The sequence below is a fragment of the Malaclemys terrapin genome, chromosome 6 (assembly GCF_027887155.1).
Source record: "Malaclemys terrapin pileata isolate rMalTer1 chromosome 6, rMalTer1.hap1, whole genome shotgun sequence".
Lineage (NCBI taxonomy): Eukaryota > Metazoa > Chordata > Testudines > Emydidae > Malaclemys > Malaclemys terrapin.
Genome location: NC_071510.1, coordinates 118,574,127 through 118,594,850, shown reverse-complemented (window position 1 = coordinate 118,594,850; position 20,724 = coordinate 118,574,127). Strand labels below are relative to the sequence as shown.

General features: G+C 41.6%; 1 protein-coding gene and 1 long non-coding RNA gene across 3 annotated transcripts in view; one reads left to right on the top strand and one right to left on the bottom strand.

Annotated features, from left to right (window-relative positions):
* Nucleotides 1-10,159: 10,159 nt before the first annotated feature.
* MYO5B (myosin VB) overlaps nt 10,160-20,724 on the bottom strand; it is a 385,776-nt gene continuing 375,211 nt past the window's right edge. For both annotated transcript variants that reach the window (XM_054031756.1, XM_054031755.1), the window contains exons 38-39: nt 19,263-19,343; nt 10,160-15,648 (exon numbers count right to left, since the gene is read on the bottom strand). In XM_054031756.1, coding sequence (XP_053887731.1) covers nt 15,496-15,648; nt 19,263-19,343 — 234 coding nt within the window. In that variant the 3' untranslated portion in view covers nt 10,160-15,495. The remainder of the gene's footprint in view (nt 15,649-19,262; nt 19,344-20,724) is intronic.
* Nucleotides 15,555-17,554, top strand: LOC128839080 (uncharacterized). The gene is made up of 2 exons (XR_008445370.1): nt 15,555-15,677; nt 16,466-17,554. It is a non-coding gene; the product is annotated as an uncharacterized LOC128839080 (long non-coding RNA).

Sequence of the window (20,724 nt, the reverse complement as noted above, 5' to 3'; positions counted from 1 at the left end):
AATGATCATTTTGTGAAAAGTGTTTGTCTACAGTGATATGCTGTTTTTGTCTTATTTTTCTGAGCGTTCATTGGAGAGCATAATGATTGTTTGGTTTCACCCACATAGTTGATATTTGGGTATTTAGTACAGTGGGGTGAGGTACATCGCATGCTGTGATAGGATCCAGGGGGGTTTCTTTTCAGTTTCTATGGTCCACCATTGTCTTTCCCTAGGTAGTGCAATGCTAGATCCTTAGTTAGTTGTGTGTAAACAACTAGCCTGGGAGTTGACCCTCCTTGCCTGATTACTTGACCGCTTATTGGGAGGTGATGTTGTATTTGCAGACTAGTTACAATTACAATGTTCTATACATATATACATCCTTACATTTATAACCATAGCCCGTCTACAATATCTCCTCATGACCATCAAGTTCAGAACATTACAAGCTTTCATAAAAGACCTTGCTTCAAATATATTTATCCACAATATCCTTGTATATAGCCAGTTGATTCAATTGCTTATTATTTGGGGTTCAGACCCCCTGTTCTCCCCTGAGGGTATCTGGATCCTCATTATCAAAGGTAGTCAAAGGCTGGAAGCAATAGAGGGCACCAGCAGGTGTGATTATAGGTGGTGGCAAGCACTCAGGCTCCAGGTGGCTTCAGACCTACAGCCATGATTACTAGTGATGGTAGCAGGCGTACCCCCAGTCCCAGGATATGGCATGTTCTGAGGGAAGAGGGATACAGCGGCTTATGTAATTCCAACATTTAATGGTCCTGTTGCTGCCTGTTAAACATAAGGGCTGGAGCATGAGGTGAGGATGAGGAGTGAATGAAGTAGGCACAATATTGCCAACTTCAGGAGATCAAAAATCATGAGATTGGCCTCAAAATCATGACATTAAAAAAAAAAAAGATTATATTGTGTTTTTTAGATCAGTCTCTTGATTTTTGAACTCCCCCTGCCTATCCCCAGCGTGTGTGCATGTGACAGTGTTGCCCACTCTCCAACATGTACTGGATAAGGTGATTTTTTGCCCCGCTGCAGAAACTCACTCCCATAACTGTCCGTCTCCTGCCTAGCGATTAATCCTGTCTCCCAGTCCCTGCGTCAGATCTGTCCCCACCCAACCCCCCTCAGCTCAGCCCCCCTCTTAGTTCAGTCCCCAGCCCCCATACTCACCACCCCCATCAGTTCAGCCCCCATACTCCATCGACCTCCACTGCCCTCAGTTCACCCTCCCAGCACTCACTCCACCTGCTCAGAACCCGCCATCAATATAGCCCCCTCACTCTCCTCACTTCAGCCCCCAGCCTCATCTCTGCTCCTTAGGGTTCCTCACCCTCCCCAGGCCTTGAGGGGTGCAGTGGGGTTCCATCTCCCACTTCCCAGGCTAGCAGAGGAGCAGCCACCTGGGGATGATGGACATAGGAGACGGAAGTGTTGAGAGTCTCTGAGTTAGGCTTAAAGGGGCAAAAAACAAGGGAGATGTCATGCTAGGAGTCTACTACAGGCCACCTAACCAGGTGGAAGAGGTGGATGAGGCTTTTTTCAACCAACTAACAAAATCATCCAAAGCCCAAGATTTGGTGGGGATGGGGGACTTCAACTATCCGGATATATGTTGGGAAAATAACACAGCGGGGCACAGACTATCCAATAAATTCTTGGACTGCATTGGAGACAACTTTTTATTTCAGAAGGTTGAAAAAGCTACTAGGGGGGAAGCTGTTCTAGACTTAATTTTAACAAATAGGGAGGAACTCGTTGAGAATGTGAAAGTAGAAGGCAGCCTGGGTGAAAGTGATCACGAAATCATAGAGTTTGCAATTCTAAGGAAGGGTAGAAGGGAGAACAGCAAAATAGAGACAATGGATTTCAGGAAGGCAGATTTTGGGAAGCTCAGAGAGCTGATAGGTAAGGTCCCATGGGAATCAAGACTGAGGGGAAAAACAACTGAGGAGAGTTGGCAGTTTTTCAAAGGGACACTATTAAGGGCCCAAAAGCAAGCTATTCCGCTGGCTAGGAAAGATAGAAAATGTGGCAAAAGACCACCTTGGCTTAACCACGAGATCTTTCACGATCTAAAAAATAAAAAGGAGTCATATAAAAAATGGAAATTAGGATAGATTACAAAGGATGAATATAGGCAAACAACACAGGAATGCAGGGGCAAGATTAGAAAGGCAAAGGCACAAAATGAGCTCAAACTAGCTACGGGAATAAAAGGAAACAAGAAGACTTTTTATCAATACATTAGAAGCAAGAGGAAGACCAAAGACAGGGTAGGCCCACTGCTTAGTGAAGAGGAAGAAACAGTAACAGGAAACTTGGAAATGGCAGAGATGCTTAATGACTTCTTTGTTTCGGTCTTCACCGAGAAGTCTGAAGGAATGCCTAACATAGTGAATGCTAATGGGAAGGGGGTAGGTTTAGCGGATAAAATAAAAAAAGAACAAGTTAAAAATCACTTAGAAAAGTTAGATGCCTGCAAGTCACCCGGGCCTGATGAAATGCATCCTAGAATACTCAAGGAGCTAATAGAGGAGGTATCTGAGCCTCTAGCTATTATCTTTGGAAAGTCATGGGAGACGGGAGAGATTCCAGAAGACTGGAAAAGGGCAAATATAGTGCCCATCTATAAAAAGGGAAATAAAAACAACCCAGGTAACTACAGACCAGTTAGTTTAACTTCTGTGCCAGGGAAGATAATGGAGCAAGTAATTAAGGAAATCATCTGCAAACACTTGGAAGGTGGTAAGGTGATAGGGAACAGCCAGCATGGATTTGTGAAGAACAAATCATGTCAAACCAATCTGATAGCTTTCTTTGATAGGATAACGAGCCTTGTGGATAAGGGTGAAGCGGTGGATGTGATATACCTAGACTTTAGTAAGGCATTTGATACGGTCTCGCATGATATTCTTATCGATAAACTAGGCAAATACAAATTAGATGGGGCTACTATAAGGTGGGTGCATAACTGGCTGGATAACCGTACTCAGAGAGTTGTTATTAATGGTTCCCAATCCTGCTGGAAAGGCGTAACGAGTGGGATACCGCAGGGGTCTGTTTTGGGACCGGCTCTGTTCAATATCTTCATCAACGACTTAGATATTGGCATAGAAAGTACGCTTATTAAGTTTGCGGATGATACCAAACTGGGAGGGATTGCAACTACTTTGGAGGACAGGGTCATAATTCAAAATGATCTGGACAAATTGGAGAAATGGTCTGAGTTAAACAGGATGAAGTTTAACAAAGACAAATGCAAAGTGCTCCACTTAGGAAGGAAAAATCAATTTCACACATACAGAATGGGAAAAGACTGTCTAGGAAGGAGTACGGCAGAAAGGGATCTAGGGGTTATAGTGGACCACAAGCTAAATATGAGTCAACAGTGTGATGCTGTTGCAAAAAAAGCAAACATGATTCTGGGATGCATTAACAGGTGTGTTGTGAGCAAGACACGAGAAGTCATTCTTCCGCTCTACACTGCTCTGGTTAGGCCTCAGATGGAGTATTGTGTCCAGTTCTGGGCGCTGCATTTTAAAAAAGATGTGGAGAAATTGGAAAGGGTCCAAAGAAGAGCAACAAGAATGATTAAAGGTCTTGAGAACATGACCTATGAAGGAAGGCTGAAAGAACTGGGTTTGTTTAGTTTGGAAAAGAGAAGACTGAGAGGGGACATGATAGCAGTTTTCAGGTATCTAAAAGGGTGTCATAAGGAGGAGGGAGAGAACTTGTTCACCTTAGCCTCTAAGGATAGAACCAGAAACAATGGGTTTAAACTGCAGCAAGGGAGGTCTAGGTTGGACATTAGGAAAAAGTTCCTAACTGTCAGGGTGGTTAAACACTGGAACAAATTGCCTAGGGAGGTTGTGGAATCTCCGTCTCTGGAGATATTTAAGAGTAGGTTAGATAAATGTCTATCAGGGATGGTCTAGACAGTATTTGGTCCTGCTATGCGGGCAGGGGACTGGACTCGATGACCTCTCGAGGTCCCTTCCAGTCCTATAATCTATGAATCTATGAATCTATGACAGCTGGAGCGCTGGCCGCACCTGGGGTGGCTGACAGGTTTTTCTAAATAAAATTAAGCCTCACTTTTAGAACGCTCAAATGTCAGGGTTTTTCCCCCCAGTTGATTCAATTGCTTATTTGAGGGTTGGCCTCCCCACGTCTATGAAGTTTCTCTGCCCTGATGGGATGTAGCAATGAGGTCTCTTGTTAGCTTAATAGCTTTGTTTATCTGGTATGTAACTGAATTCACATAGTCTTTCAAAGTACTTTGGAATTAACTGCTGGTGGAGAAACCTCATTGCTTTGTTTGGGGGTAGGGGGTAACTCCTGTTTGACTGGAAACACATTTGTGTGGTGGCTGAAAAAAAATCTTGACATTTGAGATTTCTATTGTGTGATCATGAGAGAGGCTTAATTTCTCTGAGAAATCAAGAGTCTCGCAATCAGTTCACAAGAGCTGGCATATCTGGGGTCAGAGCAGGGAGAAATCTGATATACAGACCACTAAAGGCTGAGGTACAGACATGAGCTAGTGATTGGACTTGGTGGGAACATAAGCTGGGGTGTGTGTGTGGAAAAGCTGGACTGTAAGGCTGTGAAGAGAAGCACAACCAATGGGAGTAGTCATCTGACCTGCTGGGAGAGAGCAAGCTTGTCTGGGGATCCACAAAATTCAAGTGTCCTGATAAGACCTGGTGTGAGCAGGCTCAGATACTTCGGTGCTTTAAATGATGGGGGCAACTGGTGGCTCAGTTAGGGTGGGGCTCTTTATGTTGCCAATACAGTGGGACTTTTAACAGGTACACAATGGTGGGAAAGCTTTGGAGACCCTCACAAGACAGGGCTTTTTTGCATAGAGCTTCTCCCCAAAGGACAAGTATGAAACGTGCTCATAGGGGAAGTTTTCTTTGTAATGCTATGAGATTGGTTTATGCCCTGAAACAAGGTTTATTTTCCTTCCAAATGTTTATACTACCTACCCTAACTGTGGATGTTTTAGTAATCATATAATCCCCATGCAGCATGCATGCAGATTGCTTTTTCCAGGAACTAGAGCTGGGCATGAACCTACACCTCAGCTCCATGTATTTCTGAACTTCTGGGTAAATTCAGATCAGTAGCCTAATTTAGCAGCTGACCTTAGTCTCTATTCTGGACAAAGCCCCAAATTCTGGGAGAGCTTGGATTTAAAATTCAGATTCATGATCTATCTGGATGAGGAACAATAATCCGAGCTGGGCAGTGTGCATAGGAAATGAATGTGGAACATGCTAAAAAATGACATTGCGTCTTTGGCCTTTGAAGGTGCAGATAGGCACCTACTGGGATTTTTAAGGACACTTAAGCAAATTAGTGGCCTAACTTCCGTTCATTTCAATGGAATGTAGGCACATATCTACATCTTTAGGCACCTTTGAAAATCTGGTCCTAAATTCATACACACTGTAGTTGGGTACATCTTACATCACTACAGAAGAGAAAAAAAGTATTTACTTCCTTTGAGCCAGATCCTATCCATATTCTCCTTTAGTGTAAAAGGTCCTACATGAAGAACCACCACTGTGATTCCATGGCTCATGGGTTTTAGGTCTTGGACAAGAGAGAGACCATGGCTTGTGACTTCATAGAACACTGGCCATGTCCCAGTGCCTATGAATGGGAAGTGTAGGGCAACAGCTGCTATTATAGCCTATTGCTACCAAGACAACTATGCAGCATCTGTTTGCAGATTGGACAGGGTGTTTTCCTCTCAACTCTTGCAAAAGAACCCCCGCGTAAAGCAGGTTTCTTTAGGCTTTCTGCAGCAATTTGGAGGCTACATCAAACTAGGACTTGGGCCCAGTGGCAAATCATTGCTCCAAATTTGTATAGAGGATGACAGTTTTAGCAGGAATGATTCTGAACACAGGGGCAAATGAGAATTTTGTTTAACTCCTTATACACCTCTACCCCGATATAACACGAATTTGGATATAACGCAGTAAAGCAGTGCTCCAGGGGTTGGGTGGGGTGGGGCTGCGCACTCCGGTGGATCAAAGCAAGTTCGATATAACGTGGTTTCACCTATAATGCAGTAAGATTTTTTGGCTCCTGAGGACAGCGTTATATTGAGGTAGAGGTGTACCTCAAATGGCCTGAATAATTTTTAAGAATAAGGGATCCTCAGAGTTTAATTAAAAATAATAATATTTTAGCTGATCAAGTACTTTGCCAATATGGTTCAGAGTGCCATTCTTGTCATGTGCAAATGGGAAAGAGCTCCTTTTTCTTGCACTCCTTTCAAGAAGGATTTTGTCTGATAAACTGAGTAATTCGCTATTTGAAAAGCAAATACAATAATCTGGAGGGTACAAAGATTAGGTAAACAGCGCCACTTGTAATGGCTATATCCCTCCCAAAGGGTTCCTGCTTTAAAGGTCCAAAGTCGATGATTACAGTGTCTGCCCTCTGTGTTATCCATAAGCCTAATAAGACTGCTAGTTTGCCTATTTTTCTAAGGAATATTTGTAGAATTTCAGTAAGGAGTGTGGTGGGTTTAATACTTATTGCAGTTTAACAGACATTTTCAAGAGTGGACACAGTAAGATCTGCTTTCCAGAGATCGAAGTTAGTAGCGGAATGGCTCTTGAAAACTGTCAGGGGCTTCCTGAGTGACAATACTGTTGCAAAATATGCAGGTATGTATTTCCATGTGTTCTAGTCAAGACTGGAAATCATTTTCAGTTGTCGTGGCCCGGTGTTCCCAAAGTTCTAATAATAGTATTTATTATACACATTGTCTCAGACACTCTCCCATTCATGATCTCTATGGCAGCCACATCAATTGGTTATATAAAAGAGTCATATCAGGAAAGTACTGATGCATTTTTCAGCTGTCATTAGAGCAACATGTGTTTTGTCCCTTTTGGGGAAAAAACATTTCTTTGCTCATCATTTCATCTCCCTCTCTCATTGGTATAGTTTCTGTCAGATCAACCCAGGGAGACGTGACAGCACTATTTGATCAGGCACTCTCGTTAGACCATCTGCAAAGCTCCACAGATCATAGTTTAGGAACCTCTGATCTAGTCCCTCCCCCTTTCACTTCATCTAGTCCAGTGGTTCTCAAACTTTTGTGCTGGTGCCCTCTTTCACATAGCAAGCCTCCGAGTGTGACCCCCCCCCAAATATATAAAAAGTGTTTTTAATTTATAACACCATTATAGATGCTGGAAGCAAAGCGGGGTTTGGGGGGGAGGCTGACAGCTCGTGACTCCCCATGTAATAACCTTGCGACCCCCTGAGGGATCCCGACCCCCAGTTTGAGAACCCCTGATCTAGTCTGTCCAGTACCTGTATTGTTAAATTTGCTCTTATGCGTGCACACAGAGTAATTCCACTGGGAATGTATTTTCCTTCGAGTAGTGTCCCTAGTGGTGCTCCACTATAGGTGTCCGCGCGCCCCTGTGCTGTCGATCAGAGAATTTCAATAGCAGTCCATCCTGCCAGCACACACGCAGCTCCTCGGCTGCCACGAGTCTAGCCAGCGTGCGCAGGCATTTCTCCCTCAGTTCCTTCTCAACCACCCTAGGCTAGAGACCAAGCTGAGAGCGGTCCATTCACAGAACGTTAATTCCTGATAGTTTTGCAATTTTTTTCTTATTTGAAGCCCCTTTCTTTTAGTACTCATTTGTTTTTAGTTGGCTATGCTGAAAAAAATAAAAAAAAAAAACAACAATAAGGTCTCGCTACTGTCTCCACACTGGACAAGTCACAAGGGTATGCTTGGCTCCCCAGGCTTCAAAAAGTGTCTTAGCTGCAAAGATTCCATCCCAGTAACGGACGGACACTAGCAGTGTATTCACTGCCGTAGGGAGAAGCACAATCTACAAAAGTGTGGTTGGTGCCAGCAGCTAAAACCCAGGTCGAGGAAGGACAGAGTTAATGCCAACAGTCCTGCTTATGGAGTCAGCCCTTCAACCTCCAGAGTCCTGGAGTGAGATATCTGTGCAAACTTATACATTGAGGCAGGTGATTCTAAGGAAACAAGCCAGTCACTAAAGACCGGTAACAAGAGGTCTCTGAATCTCCGTAGCAAGGTCTTGTTAAAGATAAAAATGGAAAAAGTAAATACCAGTCTCATTGCCCCCACCTGGCCCACTCAGACATGGTACCCTTACCTGACTCAGCTGGCCTTGTGTTCACCAGTGACCCTACCAATCAGTCTCTACCTCCTGTCACAAAACAAGGGTTGCACCCTTCACTACAATCCATGGGTCCTGCATCGCAAAGTGTGGCTTCTTCGTGGTTCCAGCACATAGAGGCATCCTGCTTGGAGGTGGTATATGAGGTATTATTGCACAGTACGAAGGGTGCTACTTGTCACACCTACTTACAGAAAATGAAAGATTCCAGATATGGTGGCAACCCCAGGATATCACCCCTAATTCAGCCACCTTACTGGTGATCCTCGACTATCTGTTATCCCTAAAGAAATCGGGTCTATCTATTAGCTCACTGAAGGTTAACTTGACAGCAATTGTAGCCAGAAGGTAGAAAGCTACTCAATCTTCTCTCACCCAGCTATGAGGAGGTTTCTAAAACGTATAGCAAACCTTTTCCCACAACCCCGGGCCCCATTCTGCAGTGGGACCTCAACCTAATGTTAAAGGGCCTGACTAGGCCACTTGCTTGTTAGCTCACCTTTCCAGGAAGACAGCGTTCCTCATTGCCATCACTTCTGCCAGAAGGATAGGGGAGATAGCAGCTTTGAGGTACATCCCCCTTTTACGGCCTTCTTCCCGGAGAAGGTCACTCTCAGACTGCACCCGAAGTTCACTCTGAAAATAACTTCTGCATTTCACATGAATCAACTCATTCAAGTCCCAACAGCCTATCCAAAACCTCATACGGATAACAGAGAGGCCATCCTCCATACACTTGATGTGAGGAGAGCTTTGGCCTTCTACTCAGGACAAAAGCCTTCCGAAAATCTCTGAGGCTCTTCCTTTCAGTTGTGTAAAGGTCAAAAGACGCAGGGATCTCAGCTCAGAGGCTCTTCAAGTGCGTCTCTGACTGTATTAAATTCTGCTACCAATTATGGCGGGGTAGTACCCCCATCTTCAGTACTCATGCATTCCACAAAGTTGGTCTTCTCATCAAATGTCTTCTCTAAGGGTATCCCCATATCAGAGGTATGCAGAGCAACTACATGGGCATCCGCAAATACCTTCCCAGAATACTATGCCATTCTGAGTGATTTGGCTTCAGACGCCCAATTCGGGGCCTCTGTACTACCATTTGTATCAGACTCGACTCCGAAGTCCCAGCCTCCAGCAGTGGGTACTGCTCAGGAGTCACCTACATTGGAGCTCCAATAGGGACACTACTACTCGAAGAAGTAGTTACTCACCTTGTGTAGTAACGATGTTCTTCGAGATGTGTGTCCCTATGGGTGCTCCACAACCCTCCCTCCTGCCCTCTACTTCGGAGTTCCACTTGTTGACTCTACAGTAGAGAAGGTACTGAGGGAGAAATGCCCACACATGCTGGCTAGCCTCATGGCAGGTGGGGAGTGGTGCATGTGCAGGGAGGACAGACTGCACAAGGTGAGTAACTTCTTCCTTCTTAATTATACTAGGCCAAATTCTGCTCACACCTACATCTGTGCTATCTAATTGGGCCTATCACCACAAAGGATAGAAATGACTGAGTACACAAATGGCTCATGTTACCTGTCCAGCCAAATTTCTGATAGGAACAATGTTCTGAAGAGAAGAAGGAGGTTGAGTTTTGTGGTTAAAGTGCAGGGCTGAGAGTCATGAGCCTGGATTCTATTCCCAGCACTGACTTGAGTTTTTGGGCAAGTCTCAATCTCTCTGTGCTTCATTTGCTCCCTCGGTTAAAGATGATGATGATACTTTACAGGGAAGTAGTGAGGCTCAGTACCAGGCAGTTCTTAACATGTTTGTTAGTAGCGTACAGTACTCAAACCCTATTGAAGTCACTTCCATTAATTTCATTGGGCTTTGGAGCAGACCCTTAGATGCCCATAATCCTAAGTAAAAGCTTTCAGGATTGATCATTTTAATGTTTGTAAAGTGCTTTGCGATTAAGATAGAAGCTATTGTTGAAATGCAAAATAATATTACAGTTTCAGTTTTGTCCAAAAAGTCACAATTTAATTTATTCAAAAGTATTTATTTCACAAATTTTTATCCACAGCTGAATATTACAGTAACTATTACAAGCATTTTCCTATAAACAAAGGTGTAGTTTACAGATTTGTTCAAAATGGAAAAATATTTTATCAGCAGTAGTATTTCATCTACATTCAGGGTTTACCCCCTGAATAGCATTCAAACTCCTTCAGAACAGCTGCACCTTCTGTTTGTTAAGGTAATGAAACTTCACACACAAAAAATAGGACTTGGACTGTAGCACAGTTTTGGACAGAGTTTGATTGTTTAAATTTCAGTTTTGTTTCAAGATCTATTTTCTGACATTTGCAGTTTTTAAAAAATAAATTCTATACTTTTGAAGGGAAAAATATTTTCCAAATTGTTTCACTTTAACATTTACTCTTCTATAATTTCAGAAAGAAAATAATTTTCAGTTATGGTTGTAATATATGTAATTCAATAAAGTTGGAAGAGAAGGTTTATGGTGGTTCATGCAATATACTTTAATTACATTGGCACATTTAAGTGCAGTTAGGAAATGTTAATTCTGCAACACTGTCCGCAACAGTTTTAATCTGACGAGAATAAATGTACATAGTCAGATAATAGGCTGAGTGGGAAAGAAATATGACCTATTATTACAAGTGTTTTATCATTAATGTCACTTAAATCTTTTGCAATTCACTTGGGCTGTACAAATTGAGGGTGAAATCTTGTGAACACTTACACATGTGAGTAATTTTACTCATGTGGTCAGATTGGGTTTGAGTCTCCACTATTATTATTGGTCTTACAGCTAATAGAGTGGAGAATCAGGTCTATTGACTACAATGGGACTACTCACAAAGTTATTTATGTGTATGGTTGCAGGATCTAGGTATACAATCTTGCTATCCTTGCTCACGTGAAAAATTCTCACTTATGATTAGTTCCAGTGGATTCAATGATGTAATTGAATTAGGATTTATTTTGCACAGGCAAGGGTTGCACAATTCAGTTTTGAGCTTTGATGGCGGATGTTCCTTTCACCAAGCTCTTAGTGTAAATTTACAGTAGCTGTGAAAGATCAACAGGAGCGGCTACAAAAAATACAATTGAAAAGAAACTGAAGCCAGTTTCAAACTAAAATAAAACTTTTGGAAGTTATGTCCTGGATGTTGTGGAAGTGTCTTGAACATGGACTACAGAGCACAGAATGCATGCATGAAGTCAAGTTTATGGTTATAGTCAGTGTTGATTATTTTTATATTACATATAGTATATATTTCCTTGGAGATTGGGGGCTAGTCCCAATCATACCCATAGAAATACAATGCATGGGAAAAAATGCGATGAGATTAAAAACATTTTTGCAAACCTTCTCAGTGTAATGTAATGCTTTATAAGAGAACTTTTGAATCTATGGACTTTATGATATGACATTAAAATTTTCCCACAGTTTAACACTTTTTTCAGAGAAACATTGAGAAGTCACAGTTATCTTAGTAACAGCTAAAGGCACACAGTGGGAAAGTGCTCATCTTAGTCATCAATATTAAAAACAAATCTGAAAAGCAAAGTTTTCCAAAAGCCGTGCTTTTACATTTAACATTTTTGTATTTTTTTTAATGTAAAGACATTGCAGATTTTTGAGGGAAAAAGGCCTATTTGAGCATGATAATACAACTGAATTAAACCAGATATTTTAAAAATTGCTAACAGAAAAGATCATGTACATTAAAGATATTTTCTGCAGAATCCTTTTCCAAATGCAGCTTAGTGGATAAGTTTAATTACTACACATCAAAACATTAAATACCCAGTTCCTATATATTTCAATACTAATGGTTTGTAAGAGATTCTTTTTATAATACATATAAATTAAGTTCCTTACAGCTCCCAGTGAAATACCATTATCCCTTTGAAGAACATTAACCACATTTTACACCTGTGATTAGTAACAAGACCATTGTGGAAGAGGATTCTGCAGCGGTCTTTAATTTAGTCTGATTAATAAGCATTAAGTTTGGTGAATCCTGTTGGAATCGTACAGTGAATAATTCACAACATTAGAGAGAGGTAGAGACCCGAAGAGCCTGAGAGGAAACTGCTGGCATAAGATGAGTTGTGAGGATAGCATCTGTGTAACCATCTGACCGGACTAAGTTTTGCTTTAGATTATTTTTCTTTAGTGTGAAGATGGGTTCACAGCAGGAGAAACATAGGATTTAATTGAAAAATAAAATGCAGTGAAAAATTTAACATATGCTTTGAAGAAATATTGTAGAGGAAGAGGTAGCTATAATAAAAAATACTACTTTAGACAGGCATTTGACACTGAGAAGTGCAAGAAAGCGGGTTTTCTGAGCTGCAGCCAACATGTAGTGTGAGACTGTAAATGGAAGGAAAATGAAGGCATTACTGAATACATACAATAGATGCAAATGATCAAGGAGTGTAGTTTGGAGGTAGTGCTGGTATTGTGCAGGCAATAAAATGTTCTGCTATTCTCTATTATGGGCACTGGTTCTAGGAAAAGATTCCTCCTTCATTGTGAATTGGCTTACTTATATCCTTCACTGGTAATAGCTATGCTAAACCAGAGTCTTTTGTTTGAGCGCATGTTCTTTTACTGTAGACATAGTCCAATATAACTCTTACTAGCACTCATTTCTTTAACATTTGCTTTTTATAGCAATATACATATACAGGACTATTATAGTATGTGCATATACATAGATTATATACATAATGTCTAAATCAAGACACACTCCTTGTCTAAAAGGTGACCCATGGTATGGCGTGTTTGGGGTGTAGTGTATGTCTAAGAGAGTCTCATGTTCTGGGATAATTGGATACCTAATCATAAATTTGCTATTTGGAGATTATTTACAGCAACTAAAAATTAGTCTGAAAAATGCAGATAGGTTTTTCTAAAAAGCACTTTGTCATCATGGAACTGCTGAGACACTGTAAGAACCATAGCAGTAAATGCAAAGAAATCAAGATTTTCTTAGGCAGGACCATTATGGAGGTGAACAGGCCTACATGTTCATGATTTGCAAAAGATTGGGCCTTTGCAAGTGACAAATATCCCCATTGCATTTTGCAGCCTGGAAAGTTAGAACTGCAAAGGTCATAATTTGCAAACATGCCCCATCACAAATTAATACAATCATTGCTGTTATATGGCACTGTCTACCTTTAGATGCCATTTTCTTCTGGCAAGGATAGCATTTCCTATGATTACTGGGAATTAAATAGATTCTGGCAAGTACTGAGAATGATCAATAAATGCTTTGGGAATAGCAGACCCATTTTAATTCCTGAATTAATTCCTGAATAGTGAGGAAGAGGGAACTTTTTATATTATTAAGGATTTCAAAAAATCCTATTGGATTTAAAAAAATCCTATTGGATTACAATTCAGATGATTTTATGTGATAACCTCTTGTATTTGACAGGTTTTAATTCATTATTCTGATAGGAATTTAAGATTATTGTTGACATCTGGGTTCTGTTAAAAAATGCTTTGGGTTATCAAAATACTAGTTGTAGGATTTTTGAGTTGGGCCATTTCTACACTTACAAGTTTACAGCGACACAGCTATGCCGCTGTAAGAGCACTTATTTATCTGTGTTATGCCAACAGGAGAGAGCTCTCCTGTCAATAGAATAAAACCAGGTCAGTGAGCGTCTCCTGCCAACATAGCGCCGTGCACATGAGTGCTTGTGCCGGCAAAATTTATGTCGCTCAGGGAGGTCTTTTTTTCACATCCCTCAGCGACAAAAGTTTTGCCAACATAAGTGCTAGTATAGACATGGACTTAGTCATTCCATTTCTTACCCATTCTCTTTTGCTTTCAAACACTGTGAATTAAACAAATTATTGCTAGTATTCCTTTTGTTAGCTTAGGCCCTGAAGCTGCACCACTGATCAATAGAAGTATTGCTATTGAATTCAATGGGTAAAATTCTGACCCTAAGTCAATTGGAGTTTTTCCACTGACTTAATTAGGGCTAGGATTTCACCCAGTGTGAGCAGGATCAGGAACTTCATTTAACTAGATTGGATTTACATGTGTTATCCTTGCATATGAAAAATGCCATAAGTTATAGAATGGTGTAGGCAGAGCTATCCCTTGGGTATGGCTAATCGGGGCGACCACCCCTGCCCCACGCTTCCATAAAATTGTGAGGAGGCGGGTAGGGAGGTGAGGCAGGAGGGCAAGCAGGGTCAGAGGGCAAATGGGGAGGTGAGCGGCAGGCAGGAAGGGGATGAGGAGGCAGGCGCACGGGCAGACAGCAAGGAGGAGAGCGGCGTGCGGGCGGGTAATGAGGTGAGCAGCGGCCACTGGCAGCTCCCCTACCAGAACCTCCCCTTCCCCCCAGCACCTGCACCTGCTTCTCAGCGCCTACCGTGGATCAGTTATTTCACGGCGTCAGGAAGTGCTGGGGGGAGGGGAGAGGAGCGAAACTGGGTGGGGAAGAGGCGGGGCAGGAATAGGCGGTACCTTGGGGGAAGGGGTGGAGTGGGGGCGGAGCCAGGGGAGCACCTCTTGACAGATTAGAAACTTGGCGCCTATGTCCCGGGCCCGAAACCCCCCTAGGGACGTCCATGGGTGTAGGTATAGTTTTGTTACATGGATTCTGGTACTGGCTATATCAGCCCATGGAAACAGCTACTGCCCTCCATAATTATGTAAGGTATTAAAAACCTGTAGAGCAATGGTGACTTTCAGGAAGTCAGAATTCCTGACAAATGAAATCCACCTTGGTGAAAACAAGCATAGTTTTTAGTCTGTCACCTTAATCTGTGTGATGAACACTTATTTGCACATTTTGCAACTTACATTCCTGAACTGACTATTGTGATACAGTGACTAGCAACAGGAACAAATGTGAAATTGTATCTCTGCATAGAAATGCATTAATATGTACAAATCACCTTATCAATGCCATCGTTTTTCTGAAGACAGTGTTTTGACTTTGATTTTTATCTGGAGTTTCTTCATAGCCCCTTATGAAGACCAAATTAACCATCTCCCACTTGCCCAGTGTTTGCTGTTCATATCTGTTGGAGACTCTGCTATGGGCTTTGCACTATTTCAACATGAAATCAAGCAGTAAAAAAATTCTGTATTTCAAGAATTCTTATTTTGAGCTGCAAGTTACAAAAAAAAATCACATACAAGATCAGTTTCTTACTATAGTATAAAGTTTAACACTAACTGATTACTGTGTATTGGTTCTTCCATAATCTTGTTTGGTCCACATTAAAAAGATCTTTCTTTTTTTTGCTTGAATTCTCTGGCGAAGGGGGACCGGTTCGAAGACATTTTCTTCAGACTTCATTGAGAAATTCCAAGTTGAGAGAAGCAGGGATGTGAATAGAGTCCATGGTTATGGAGGATGGGCTGAACGGAAACAAAACTGGGAACATATATTTGTAGTCTAACAGCAGCTGTGGAGGGTCATTTCGCTCTTGCAAATTTGCCTATGAGGTTTGTGTGGAAAAAATAAAAGGTTAGTGTGTTTTTCATCTTGATCATTGCTTTATTTACTTGCATTTGCAACACTTAACACAATAAAAGGTCTGAAGAGAGAGAGTTTGTATAGTATCTAAGGATACAGGAAAAATGTGCTCCAGTTTCATCCCAAGAGGGAAAAACTTATTTCTTGAGCACAACATGCTGGACAAATATAAAAGATGGAGTGATCCCTGCCCCAATCAACATACAGTATGAAATTAGGAATATCAAATATAAAGTTTCAAACACATCTCTATGAATATTGATTGTGTGTAACTGGAGCCTGACCAAATGGAATTTCTGAATGATGTAGGATACAGATTTAGAGAGATGACAGACTAACCAGCACTTTTTATGATTAGGGGAGAGGGAATAAAGATACACCAAGTAATTGAAATGTTATCAACATAAACTTAAATCCTGGCAGGTGCTAGGCATAGCACTGTGGCCAATCAAAAGAGCACGGGCAGAAATATGTTCCCTATCCTGGTTTGTCTAGACCTGCTCTGGCAGGCACCAGAGAGGAACATTCCAGAGTTGGGAGTTATGGGGGTGGGGTATTGAATGTATGATCCTGTATGCAGTCCCTACAAAAATTTTTGCTGCTTCTTTTCCAGTATGTTTTTGTGCTTCCTTGGGGACAGTTATGCCACTTCCCCTACACTGGCCAGATTTTGCCCCATTCTCTTTTCTGTCATCAGAAGTCAGCACTGAATTTTGTTATCCACCCAGTATTTCTTTTCCAATAATTCCTCCCATTTTCTTCTCCACTGTGTTTTGCAGTGACCTTCCTTCAAAGCAGTGAACAGATCTTCCCGCCGGAGATGCATCCATGATGCTGCATAAGTAGCCAGGAAGTTTGCAGCAGAGCAACACACGTTGTAACTTGTCACAAAGTGATGGAAAGTGCTGCCCATTCAACTCCAGGAGTGAGTGTGTGGACCTGGACACTGAATATGACTCTCTTGTGTAGCAGCACACACTACCAGCAACATGCTTGTCCTTTTATCTAGTACATCAGCAGGACTGAGAAAAATGTTAAGCACTAGTTACTATTTTCCTGCTTTCTCTTTTTGACATTCAAGATGCCATGGCACTCTTCAGAAGAGCAGGACATTTTCCTAGTCACCTGGTAAAAATTTCCCTGCTCTCCACTAATGTACAGCATGCTGGGTGGGAGTTGATTGCTGTTTTCCATCTCACAAGTGGCTGCATTTCAGTGATGTCTGACATTCCTGTATCCTACTAGCCTTACTTGCAGGACTAGTCCCATTGAGAAAATGAACACTTGAGTGCCCAGATACTATACCGATAAGTAGAACTGGGCAATTTTTATTTTTTTTGGTGAATAGTAAACCAAAACGTTGCAAATTTGACATGAAATTGCTGAATAGTTTCAGCCAAAATCTTGTTTTCAGGATTGAGATGCCATTCACAAAATGGCTGGAGGATGAAACAGTGGTAGTGCATGCCTTGTAAAGTGTAGCTCAGTGCACTCACCTAAGATATGAAATAGGAGTCAGGTTCAATTGCCCCCTCTATCTGATCTGAAGAAGGGATTTAAACTTGGATCTCACATACTGCAGAAAAGTTCCCTTACTCCTGGGGCTATTGGATAGTCTGGAGTGGGTCTTTCTCAATCTCTCCTGTTGAAGTGGTTCCACTTCGTATAAATAATTAGTCATTGGAGGTTGGGACAAAGATAGAGAGTGAGAATGACTATGCAGCCAAGTGCTTAGGGCACTCTTCTGCAATGTGGGGCACCCAAGTTCAAATCACTTCTCCATATCAGGATTAGGAGGGAACTGAATGTCTCTCCCCCACATCCCAGGAGAGTGCCCTAACTACTAGGTTAATGCTTCTAAGGGAGGTGGCACCATCACCCCTACTTCCTCCCTTTAAAGACATCTAGAAACAAAATGTTTCCTTCGACCCAAAACAGACTTTTTCAATTTACCAAAGTCTTTTGAAGTTTCCAAATTCAAGCAGACCCAAATTTATTTTGTTTGGTTTTTGGAACTGCCGGTGAACTGATAAATAATTATTCGCCCAGCTCTACTGATAAGGGCCATGTAAGTACCTACATAAAAGTGAACAGAGCTCAGGTTATAATTTATTAAATGAATTGAGATCCTTTATAATGAAGGGTTCTACGTGCATGTAAAGAATTACTACTATTTTTCAGTATACCTCTACCCCGATATAACATGAATTCGGATATAACGCGGTAAAGCAGTGCTTCGGGGGGCGGGGGGGCGGGCTGCGCACTCCGGTGGATCAAAGCAAGTTCGATAGAACGCGGTTTCACCTATAACGCGGTAAGATTTTTTGTCTCCTGAGGACACCATTATATCGGGGTAGAGGTGTATATTAAAGCAGAATAAAAATGCTTTCTGGCTTTGATGGAGGTGCCTGGTATCTTTTCAAGATCATAAAATATGTAAATTCAAAGAAAGCAAAGTTGAGAGCGTCTTGTATCATACACTGATTTAAGCATCATTTCCTTCTGTTCTTTTGCTACTGTACACTGTGGAACATTTGATTTATTAGAAATGAATTGTGAGGTAAACTGAACTCAAAATTGGATAATACAGTTTTTATAGCATATCTGACTAGAAAATGGAAATCTTATCGGAGAAAGCAGCATGATGGGGCAAAAGCAGCTATTTTGCGTAAATGTGTTTTTACCCAGAACATTAAGACCCCCCCCCCCCCCAAAAGTCCATATTGCAGATGTCACTTACAATACAATATTTGTCTTGTTTCCTGTTGGGTAATTTTAGAGAGACCCTCAATCTTGTTTTGTCTTTGGTTTACAATAAAAAAGTAAGTGTGAGTGAATTTGAATAACTTGATGTTACGCCCTGTTATGTGCATGTACAACTAATATGAAACCTATTAAAGTAATATACTAAAATTAAACAAAAACCTGATGAGTAATTCTAAGGATTAGATACCAGTAATCCCCATTCTAGCTATCTGTTAAATGTAAAGTTACTTTGTGTATTGAATCTAAATTAATTTAATTTCACATTTGTATACTGCCTAGCCTTTTGTGGTCAGGAACAATCCCATGACGCAAAGGTAGAAGTGCTGACCGTTACATTCTGGCCAGTTCTGATTAGGCAGCATATATTTATCACTCATGACCTGCCTCTTGTTATTTCAGTTGGATATAGTATGCTTCTTTCCCTTTTAAACTGTTATGTGATGTTCTGGTGTTAAACAGTGTTGAAGGACTGACACATCCCTCCCCAGAGATGGCTGCGTTTCAGTGGTGGGTAGTGAGTAGTTGTTAATGTGCTGTGAGGCATTCTTCAGGAAAAGAAGTTTTGTAGAACAGTAGATATTACTATTTAAGGATGTATACGTGAAGGCTTCAGTAGACAGACAGTGTCCCTTTAATAATCAGAGAACCTTTGATTACAAGCACTGAACCTTCATAATCATGTGTTAAAAGCAGAGAGAGAAGTGAGATGGAACATTAATGCTAAATCGATACCATTTTCTCTTTGGATTTTCACAGTTGCTGATCTTTCACTGTTGGTGTTTGTCTCCATTTCATGGCCATTTAACTTACCTGAATGTTTCGTATGAAGGCTACTGTCACACGTTCTTCAAACTCATTAACAGGAGTATAGAGATTTAATATTTTTACAATCTGTTGGAAACAAAACAACAGGGTTTTAGATGGCCAGCAGCAGCTGAACTTCTCAATGGCATGAAGTGCCGCTACCCAGTTTCTTGATGTTGCCACTTTTGTAGAATTTTGCATCAGTCTCCATATAGGAGACCGCTAAAGCGTGTAAATTGAGGAACGCTGGGGGTGCTCCTTCATGTCATTAGAGAAGGTTGTGAACTAACCATCTTAACTTAGTGTAAATACTTAGAATCTCAAGAAAGCTGAACAGAACTGAATGAAGAGTAATAGGAAAACTTGTACGTAGAAAATAGGAGATGAGTGTCTACAACATTCATCTTTGAATGTCATTAAACCACCTGTGGGCGAGCAACCTGAGTAATGGCGCGAGCATATGTCGAATTTCTCGTGCTCCTTTGTTCCCTTCCTGGTGCATGTTATGTCCTCAGCTATCGGTCAAGTCCATCTTTTAGAACAGTACTTGCCAACTGGTGGGTCTCCACCTACAGGTGGGTTTGTGATGGGGACACCTGAAAGGTTGCACCACATGTGCATTAAGATCCAGGAAGACTCTGGATAGACAACTTGCTCGCTCCTCCATGCTCCTGCTGCCACTTCGGCCACACCCTTTCTGGTTTTAGCCCAATCCTGCTGCAGCTCCTCATCCATGGCTCTCAACCCCCTCCACCCACCCACCCATTCCACTCAGCTGCTGTGGAGGACAAGTGTTAATTCCAAAGGCTGCACAGACGGTGGTGGAGGGAGGATTAGAACACCCAGCACCCCACACTACTCCTCGCTTCCACTGTTTGTCAGATAAAATTGAATATTGAAGATTGAAGATTAAGGACCTGCTCCACTGAAGTCTACAAGAGTTTTGCCATTGATTTAAATGGAAGCCTGATCAGACCCAATGAGCAACTGGTACATTGAAGTAGCAGTTCTCAACCTTTTGTCACCTCGAAATCTACTCATGAATTCTTGCTCTGAGCACAATTTTTTAGGATAGAGTGGGCCTTGATAAGAAGCTGCTTGTGGATGCTGGGTCACAAAGACAGAACCACTGATTTATACTTTAAGCTCCTCAGGGTAGGACCCTGGCTTTCATGGTCTACGGACGTCCCTAGCAAAAACAGTGGCACGGTGGAACATTCTATGTAATATGATTCTAGTATTGTCACTCTGAATGTCTGAGTCAGTGTGAAGCAATGCAAACAGTTACAAGCATGGTTAAGAACTCTTTTTGTTCAGAATATTACCAGGCTAAATCATCACTGGGATTCACAGTCTGTTACAGTCTGATTTTTACGTTCTCAGCCATTTTGACTTAACTAATTACACCCATGTGACAGCAAGGCATGCATCTATACCATGCCACAAGTTCTAGACCATTGTGATATCA